Source organism: Pteropus alecto, unplaced genomic scaffold (assembly GCF_000325575.1).
Source record: "Pteropus alecto unplaced genomic scaffold, ASM32557v1 scaffold98, whole genome shotgun sequence".
NCBI classification, from domain to species: domain Eukaryota; kingdom Metazoa; phylum Chordata; class Mammalia; order Chiroptera; family Pteropodidae; genus Pteropus; species Pteropus alecto.
Genome location: NW_006443570.1, coordinates 23,021,121 through 23,031,035, shown reverse-complemented (window position 1 = coordinate 23,031,035; position 9,915 = coordinate 23,021,121). Strand labels below are relative to the sequence as shown.

Below are 9,915 nucleotides of genomic sequence, written 5' to 3'. Positions count from 1 at the left end.
GGGAACGTCCCTTCTAACTGGACCCTCGGGCTCTGGTGTGCAGCAGCTTTTAAGCTGGGTGTAAAGGCTGAGTGGGAGCCAGGCCTTAACTGAGGGTTCTGTTAACTGCATGAAGTTCTCACTTCTTTAGCACTTAGGGGCTTTTCTGCTTTGGGGAAGGAAAGGAAACACTTATTTTAGAAATATCTCACTGAACAAAGCACAGAGCCTGATCTTGTCCCTTAAATTAAGAAAAGTCAATAAAATGGCAGAGCGCTAAGGCCCACTCTGACACCCACTCTTTACCCCCATCCTTCTACTCAGCCAAAAAGACTTGGAGAATCTGAAAGCCGAGGTGGCACGGCGACACCAGCTCCAGGAGGCCAGCAAAAACAAGGATAAGGCTGAGGAGCCCATGGCCACCGAGCCTGAGCCAGCGGGGGCCCCAGACGATGTGGCTTCCCAGTCCCAGGCTGCCAAGGACCCTCCTTTCCCGAGCTTGCAGGGGTAGAAAAGGAGAGACAGAAGGACAGTCAGCTGCCCCATTACCCAGTGATCCAGACTCCAGGAGAAGAGGACACGCCCTGCAGATGGGGAGAGGAAGCAAGTCCCTCTTTGTCCATGTTTCCAACCCTAACCCCACACCCAGCATCCTCCTGGGACCCTGGCCTGCCTGCCCCCAAGAGATGTTTTTGCACTGGTTCAATGAATATACGATGCAGAAGCCTAATCGAAGACACGTGAATGGAGTGTATGGGCGTCAGTTCCCAACTGGGGGGCAGGTGCCCCTCAGGCCCCTCCATCCTCAAGCAGGTGTGTGCGAGTGTGTCCATGCCCGTGAGCATCTTGATCCGTCCTCCCTAACTTTGTACATAGCCCAGGTCAGATCGGAATGGGTGATGTGCAGATGCGATTTCTCAGGTCATTTGTATGTTTGACATGGCTGCTGCTTCTGCTGCCACTATCCCTGGGCCCAAGCTGGCTTAAAGTCCAGGTTTGAAGCCAAAAAGAGGGGAGCTTTCCTGTGTCCTGGGATGGGGAGTCAGAGTTCTGTGGTACGGCTTGAGGGCTGGGTGCACTTTAGCTCTGTGGCAAGATGAGAGCTGCAGTAGCTTTATTAATTGTGGTTGGGCCTGGCCCGGCTATGCTTGGTTTGGGGGGAGGAGGGGTGTACAGTGGTGGTTCCCCCAGACACCCCTGTGCCCAGCCCCCACCTGTCTGCCTTCCTGTTCCCCAGCTGGGGGGATACCTCGGGGGCCACAGTCTGAATGTATCCTTCTCCCCATTTTAACCTGAGCTGCCTAACGCACAGTGGGAGTGGGTAGGGCAAGGACCTAGGGGAACCAGGGTTGAATCATGGGTCCTTGGGGGAAGTTACTAGATACAGGACTGATTATCATTTATTTGTGGAGCCCAGCTTCCTTCCTGGTTCTTGCCACATAAGCACCTTCAACAGAGAGTAGCTCTGGGGGTGGCACATGGGGGCGGCATAAAAGGTGGTGGCCCCCACAGGCCCCGGCTACTCCCTCTCCTGCCTGTGCTGCTTCTCTGTGCCTGCTGTTGGAGCCCTGACGGTGGGGGGAGACTGTCACCCTCTTGAGCTTGAGGGAGATGTTCTCTGGGGTGGGGCCTCTGCCTAGGGGAAAAGCTGCTTATGGGTATGGTCTGTCCAAACACCTTGTTTCAAAGGGAGTGGGGTGAGCTAGCAAGCGAAGCATCCCCACAGCTGATCAAGAACTTTTTCTTGTTTTTAAACCATCACGTCTTCATTTCACATTGGAATAAAGTGAGTTTTTGAAACCTGCTATCCCAGCCTCTCCTGTGTGTTTTGTACCAGTCACATTTGATTGTGAGGGCAGTTGCCAGAAATATCATTAGTAAGAGTTTAAAGCATATGAATGTATATATTAGATCAAATTCAGTTATCCTTATAATGTCATTTAAGTGGGGAAAAAAAGGTGGAGTCACAGGCACCCAGCTAGAGTTTACCTGGCTGCCAGTCACTAGACCTATGAGACTGGCATGTAGCTGAATGTCAGTTGTTGCTCACAGGAGAAGAAAGGCTGAGAATTGCTCCATCGTGGCTCAGGCTGGCATGAAGGCCAGCTGGAGTGTGGGGTGCTTACAGGGTAGAGGTCCAGGCCCTGGTTAAGCTGGCTGACCCCTGATAGGTTGCTGAACATTTAACTCCGGGCATCTGTCCTTGTCCCATTTGATTTGGGAGGAATGGGCAACTCCCCCCAGAAGACCAGGAGTTGTAGGAGAATGGAGGGGTGTCTAAAGTTTGCTATCCTAGGGTAGGTCTTAGGGTTAGGAAGACTCCTGGAAATCTAGTGAAGTGGGAGGAGGAGAGCCCACCAGGGCTGGCTTGAGGGGCGGAGCCTGTGAAGTGGGAGTAGGGGTGTGGAGAGGGCCTGTCTCTGAGAAGAGGGGAAGTCTCATTAGAGGTGTTGGCTGCTGCTCAGCCATCCCTCTGGAGTAGGCAGGCCCTCAGCCCCATGCATACTTGAATGACTTTTTGAATACTTTGTCTTTAACATTCTGAAAAAAAAAAACAATTACCACCTTAATATGTTAGTTTTCCTGAGCAAACTGAAAAATAAATTTCTAACCTCCAGGTTTTCTTCAAGTGATGCCTAAGGATTGCCCTTGGTGACTTGACACATGCTGCTCCCCCACTCCCCACCAGTTTCCTTTACAATCTCATGATTGTGTTATGAACATATCTTCCTATGGCCTTTATCCTGTGAACACTAGTCATGTGCTTCACAGAACTTCTAGAAATGGGGACATCATCTTGTAAAGCTTAAAATGGAAGCCGAGAATAGATCACGTTTAATTACCATTGTACCCACTAGTCACCTGAGAAGACCATTTTTCATGGTTGATCCCTTAAGCATATTAGTGCTGTCAGATATCTTTTGACAACCCAAATGACAAGGGGCTGCTGTTTTATAAAGGAAGTAAGAAGCTCCAAGTGTGAAATCAACCCTTCCCACATTTCATTTTTTTAAAAGAGTGAATAGTAGTATCCAGGAAGTTAGTGTAAGAACTGGGTGTATTAGGTCTGTGGATGGACAGCTGTTCAAGATGGACATTAAGTCTGTTTTGTGAGCCAGAGCCATCACGTCTTTTCATGTCCCCCACGCTGGTCTTTCACCTTCTACTCTAAACTACTTTTCTTCCATGTTTGGATTTAACATTCATATTACGTTCAAAACAAAAATTTTTAGAAGAATTTTAATCAAATTAAACTTTTTAAGGTACCATGTCTCATGTCCTCCAAACTGTCATTTTATTGAAAGAACTGTTAAGAGTTCATCGAGGAATTCCTGTATATCCTGAAGCTGAGAATAAGGTATCTGGATGTGGCCCAAATATCTCCTTGCCCCAACTTCCAGAGTCTAAACTACCAGATTAAATAAGGCATGCATAATCAGGACACCTATAAAGGACAGGTAACCATCCTCAAATGGAAATTGAAATACTCCTATTAAGCAGGCAAATCCATTGATTAAAAAAATAAATCAGACACCAAGATGCAGACCATTCAAGACACAATTATCCTGAGAAGTTATTTCCCATAGAATGATTGAGGAGCCTTCCTAAATTGCAAGCGTGGGCAACCTAATTCTCGCTCATCCATTCCCAGCCTCCACCCCATTCTTATTGTCCATCCCACAGAGGAGTTAGCAGTTGGGTGCAATATGGTGGTAGAGGTGCTCGGGGATGTATATGAGGGCCTTCCCTGCATTACTAGTTAAAATTAACTGCTTAAAAGGTGTCAAAGTCCTCCTTATACTTAAATGGCTAATAAGATGCTTTATACAGGCAGAACCAGATAAAAGAAAGAACAAGCATATTTGAGTTTGTGCCAGCTCACCCTTTAATTAATACCTTTTGGTATATGACCTCACCTTAAGTGAACCTGTTTTGTCTATAAAAATACACTAATATCTGTCAGTAGGGGGCATATGTGAGAATAAGAGTGCCTATTAAGAATAAGGTTAAGTGTTGACAACTAACAGGTATTCAAATGTCAGGTTATTTTCCTCTTAGTCCCTCTATCTCCACTTTTACTGAAAGAGGGCTGGGGGAATGACAGCCATACAAAATACAAAGGTACAAACTCCACGAGTAAAAAAGGTGAAAAAGAAAGATCTGAGTTCAAACGCCAGCTATGCGGCCCAGAGACCAGTGACTTTTGTCTAAATTTTCTTCAATGAATAGTTGAATCATTTAGATCAGTGGTTCTCAAACTTGAGCCTGGACCAGAACTGTCTGGACAGCTTGTTAAACGAGGTTTTCTGGGTCCCATCCTGTTTTGGATGCAGCAGGTCTGAGCTGGAACCAAAGAACTTGCATTTTTACAGAGTACTCAGGCGCTGCTGCCGCTGCTAGCCTAGGGAACACACTTTATCACTTTCCTAGAGGATTCTGGTATGTCAGTAGTTGAGGATTTTGTCGGCATGTAAGACGTTTCACCAAAGACTAAACAGGGACAGAGCTGTCACATGGTGCACATGGATGCAATATTTCACCTAGTCTTCCACTTTTGTTATCGCTCATCCTCCATTAGGGACAGACACAATCATGAATCTTAGAAGGAAGCTTGATGTGACATACCAGTTGAGTTATTCAACAGGTTTTCATCTGCTAACTGCATTCCTAGTGATAATAAGGTTAGAACTCCCACCCCTAGGGAAAGTGGTTAGGCTCATAATCTGGATCTAGGGGAAAAATCTTCGAAGTAAAAGAACAAGTTGCAAAACATAGGCAATTGTAACATCATGCAAATTACTTTGGTGCTACTAGCCCAGCCTTCCATTTGGGGAGTGAGTCCAATCCTACCAGCAGGCAGTAAAGCAACTGGGCTGTAAGAAAAGAGCCACATCAATCTTTTATACATAAAAAAGGCTGGAGACTTCATGGATGCCCTAACAGCACTTTGGAGGCTAGGTGAGTACTAGCCTGGAGATTAAAGGCAGGATGGCCAACACATGTAAAGCAGAGAAAGCAGTGGGGCTTCTGGGGCAAAGGTGAAGTTTTAAAGTATTAAAAATCTTCAAGATTCTAAGACTACTGGGCAGAATAAGAGGCTCACTGAGAACAAAGGGCAATAGGGAGTCCTATCTCTGCACCCCTGACCACAAGAGGGCCAAGACTTTTTAGGAAGGGCTATATAATAGGTCATTCCTGGTTTAAACTCTCTGGCCTCAGCTGTAGAGACACTTTCAGAAAGGGATGCTGGAGCGGAGGGTGGAGCTTGAAGAATTAGCCCACCACCTTAAGAGCCATGGCACCTAGCTCATACCTCCAAATAGAAGGAAGCAGACAGAACAGGCGGCGCTGGCACTGCCATAATGGGGAAAAAAAGCATTCCACAAGGCCCTACTGCCCCATCACCAAATTGCACCTTACTCTATGACTAGTGCTTAACACAGTCCCAGTTTCTTCTAGGACTTAAATGTTTTAAATCTGTGCACAAGGAGGATGAATTTATTAAAAACAAAAAAAAAAAAAAAAAAATCACATCTAGTTTTATAGGCATTTAATAGTTTACCAATTGGTACAATAAGATTTTTTAATATGCAGAAAACATGAATAAATTTTGTTTTACACAGTCTGAGAGCAACAAATCTTACTGTAAAACACAAGAGCAATATTATATACATTCCTTTACTGACTTTTTAAAATTGTGTCAATATCTTCAGTTAACTCTTACAATCTGGGGAACTGTTTTCTCCGATCGCCACCTCTGCAACGTTCATATGAAATCAATGCTTGCCTTCATGTCAGTGTCAGAATCAACTTCTAATTCGAAGATTTTGTGTTTGTTTCTGTAATCTTCAGCGTGAGCTTTAGGGATGCCTGAAGGATAGGCAGGACAAGAAAGCAGCTACTTACATGATATAGTGGAAAGATAAAAAGGCCAGTTCAGTCCAGTTGTGACTTGTAAATCCAGCTTGCCCTCCCCCCACCCCACTGGAAAAAAACAGAACCTTTTTCACTGATTTTGTACATGTTGCTTCTCTACCAGGAGATTATTCTTTGCATCATCTAGATTAACACATTGGACTTATATACAGCTGGACAGAAAGAGTAACCAATTTAAGTGCCTTGTCCTTTAATTCAACAATTTTAACTTCAGTTGCTTAAGGATTATCAAGCCACCACTGTCAACAAAATATCCTTTAAATAGTTTTTTTTTTAAATAAATTTAAAAAAAAAAACTATTTAATGAGTGATATTACCTGGAAGTTCACACAGAAACAGAAAGAGGCAAACAGGAGAGCAGGGCACTAACAGTAAGGAGACTGGGCTTGGTGACCTAGAGCCAAAGCTTCCAAAGACTATAGAGAGCGCCTGCCCCACAGCCCGGACAACTTGCTAACACTAGCGATTTTAGAGCAGTGCTCTGGGCACACCACTGGTCACACCACACATGGACAAAACTGGACGGTCTTAGTCTCCTAAAGTGCAAGATTCCATGTCAAAAAGCAACTATTCTCCAAGCGACATCTAAACTACAGTTTCCGTGGCTTGCACTTTCAAGAGTGCAGCTAGGACTTCTTGGGCACATTATATTAGGGTGGCACTGGAATGTCTGTCTTCACACACACACAAAGTCAATAATCATCTGAGGATGCAGTTCTACCAGCATTTTATTTCTTAAATAAATGGCCAATTTGATTGAGAAAGTGACAAAGCAGCAGTGAACCTCTAAACCAATTAATAAATTCCTCTACTTATAATCCAAACCAGTAACCTAATCATTGTACGTATCCCAGGCAAGGCACAGGGTTAGACAGCAGACAGAGAAAATGGAAGAAACAGGAAGAAAGGGCATCAACAGGGCAGTGTCAAACAACAGTGCAGGAAACCTCTGCAAATCTGATTCCGGATTGTGGATGGATCGTTCTCCCCCACCTCTTCATTATTCAAACAGGGCTCGTTACATTTGGATCCAGTTGAGGACCATCCCTGAGATTCAATGTTCGCTGCTTTTTAAATGGAGGATGTCTGGTAACTCAACTAAGCAGCGGGCTGTGGCATCTCCCAAGTAAGGATAACTTTGTTTACAGAGCAACGTTTCTCCTTCTTTGTCAATGAAAGTCACTGTGTGCTACAGGGTAAAAAACCCAGCAGATAGCAACTTTGTTTCCTCCTAAATCAGTACCATTTTTTCCTTTATTGTTCGAATCTATGAGTGATTTCTAGATGTTGTGGCTTACCCTTAAACAATTTGTTGCTACATGCTAAAAATGAATTAAAATACAAGACATTTATACATGTACAAACAAATGTTAAGATGCACCATTTCTATGTATTTATAGTTCTTAAAACAGGACAGGAAATAGCAGCAAACAAGAACAAAGATATTTTCCATAGCTTTTGTAGAAAAATCCAGTCAGAACAGCTAAGGGAAAACAAAAAAAGACTTCTCAATGTGAGCAGGGTATGAGGCAATATTGTTCTGAAAGTTATTCTACTGTATTTAAGAAATTAGCTTAAGTTGTAATTTTTGTCCTCAAAAATAGCCATTAGTTTTCAAAACACTGTTCCTTCTAGAGACGTCTCTCAGGAATTAAAAAAAAAAAAAAAAAGCAAACAAAAAGACACAAAGTAGACATAAAGCTGCTTCTAGTAAATATACAGCCTATTCTCTGTGTATCTACAGGACGTTAACTCCAACCCTTTGTCTTTTTCAGAAACCAAATTTCCATTAATTACTAAAAGGGACATTTAAAAAAAATCACGTATTACACAAATGAATAAAATGCAATTCAGGATAAATTTCTTTGTTAAACTGTCTTTGTTATTTCATTGTTCTGTTAACTTTTCATATGACCTTTAAAAAAACTGTTGGTTAGTTAAGCAATGAAATTACTTATTAATTAGCTGTAATGGAATATTGTTTCCAAAGTCATCGATAAAAATTATCTTAAACCTATTCGTAGTAACTTTGGATCACAATATACATCAGGGATGTGTAAAATGCTGAACGACCCAATTGGAGTGGGGAGGGAGGATAACGGAAATGATTTTCCTTTAGCTGGGTAACATATCCACAGAGTCAGAGTCAGACCTAGTTTTCAGAAGCGTTACGATCAAAAAGGGTTTATTCTAAAGCATGGTATTCCACAGCAAGATTTATTCTATTTGTATGTTTTAGCACTTCTTCAAAAACCCAAGACCCAAGGACATGGAGGTTGTATGTGTGCGATATACATATACAGACTTATCTACTTAATAGACAGGCCCATATATTATAAACATTTACATATAAACAAATGGTGAAAACAGTACATATTTTTATGCACGCTCCATTAAACCCTGTCTTTTTTTTTTAAAACTTGTTAAGTTAAACACAGTTCAAATTGATATCAGATTCATGTTGAAAAACAAACTGATGTATTTCTCCCACTCCCTTGAAATGGGCAAACATAACCTTTTCAATATTTCTGTCATTATGTAATGCACATTGCACATCCCTAAAAAACAAAAACAAATAGTGATTTGTACCATGACACACTCAAATGGGAAGATTAATTTCTACTTGGAAGTCACATCACTATACAGTCTAACAGTATGGAGAATACAACTAGAAGTGTGTCTAGTGTGGAAAATAGAAGCTTAGAGTATTACAGTGTTTTTCAACCTGTTTACAAAGCATTAAGACCCAAATGAAATGAATGATTTGCTATTAGCTGCTGAGATTTTTCTTAAGATTTACAGTCATTTTCTTACATAAATATACCACTAGCCTTTGCTTGACAGGCTGCCAAAACAAATGTATTCTACTGATTTGGCAAATGTGTCATGACAAAAATTCCAATGTATAAATCCTCAGTAATTACATAGATGGTTCAGAAGATTTTGAATTGTAGCCTTATTATCTAACATCTTTAAAGAAGATTTATTAAGCACACTTAAGTGATGTTACATAGATACACATTTCAGAAAAAGCCCTAATAACCACCACTTTCCCCCAAATGAGGCCATCAAGTCAGGCACCAACAGATAGCAGAAAAACAGGAATTAATAATTCAACATAAAATGACACTGTCAACTATTCAGTTTAGTGCCCTAGTTCAATTTATTCAACTTCTGCCTTCTTAGGCCTGGTGTGACCAATGCCAGCCCAGGTTTTTAAACCCTATGGTACTTCTAGACAACGTATGTAAATTTACAGTATACAATTTGGATTCACCATGCATGAATACTTTGTGTGTAACATTTAATAAGCTCAATCTACATCCAGAATAATTTACATGAAAGGACAATATTTATTTAAACAGAGCTCAATGGGGTAACCATGGTATCATCAGAGTGCATCCAGAGGAAAAAGGGAGCAGGGGCCAAATGAGACTCAATCAACGGCACTCCCACACCTTTACTGTTTGATCTACACTGCCAGTAACCACATATGGTGCCGTCTTATGGAAATCTGAAAGGGAAAAAAAAAAAAAGGCTTATTTTAAAGTCAGATTGAGCCAGATGTGATTTTTAATAAATCATAAAATAAACAAGTCCAAAGGCCAGAAATACACCTTTTTTTCTATACACACCCACACACCCACCTCTAGAAAGTATCAAGCTAACCAACTAGGTGTTAGAGAAACAGACTTAATGACTAAATCCTGTACTAATACATCAAAAAAAAAAAAAAAAAAAAAAAAAAAAAAAAAAAAAAAAAAAAAAAAAAAAAAAAAAAAAAAAAAAAAAAAAAAAAAAAAAAAACACCTATGCCAACTACTTCTCATCTCAACTGAGGCTGAATAAACACTCAAATCTAACAATGGTAGCCTCAATGTATCCATTTACTGAACACTTATTATGTCCTAAGATAAATACTAATGCTTTATATTCATGTTTAATCCTTGTAACCATCCTGTGAGGTGGGCATTAGCCCTATTCTGCTGAGGCTTTATC

At 41.5% G+C, this 9,915-nt stretch overlaps 2 protein-coding genes across 3 annotated transcripts in view; one reads left to right on the top strand and one right to left on the bottom strand.

Moving 5' to 3' along the window:
* CLUH (clustered mitochondria homolog) overlaps window positions 1–1,786 on the top strand; it is a 20,708-nt gene extending 18,922 nt beyond the window's left edge. The window contains exon 26 of the mRNA XM_006925092.3: window positions 304–1,786. Within this exon, the coding sequence (XP_006925154.1) occupies window positions 304–490 (187 nt within the window). The 3' untranslated portion in view covers window positions 491–1,786. The remainder of the gene's footprint in view (window positions 1–303) is intronic.
* A 3,729-nt stretch (window positions 1,787–5,515) lies between these two features.
* PAFAH1B1 (platelet activating factor acetylhydrolase 1b regulatory subunit 1) overlaps window positions 5,516–9,915 on the bottom strand; it is a 66,029-nt gene continuing 61,629 nt past the window's right edge. For both annotated transcript variants that reach the window (XM_006925091.3, XM_025041559.1), the window contains one exon: window positions 5,516–9,430. In XM_006925091.3, coding sequence (XP_006925153.1) covers window positions 9,357–9,430 — 74 coding nt within the window. In that variant the 3' untranslated portion in view covers window positions 5,516–9,356. The remainder of the gene's footprint in view (window positions 9,431–9,915) is intronic.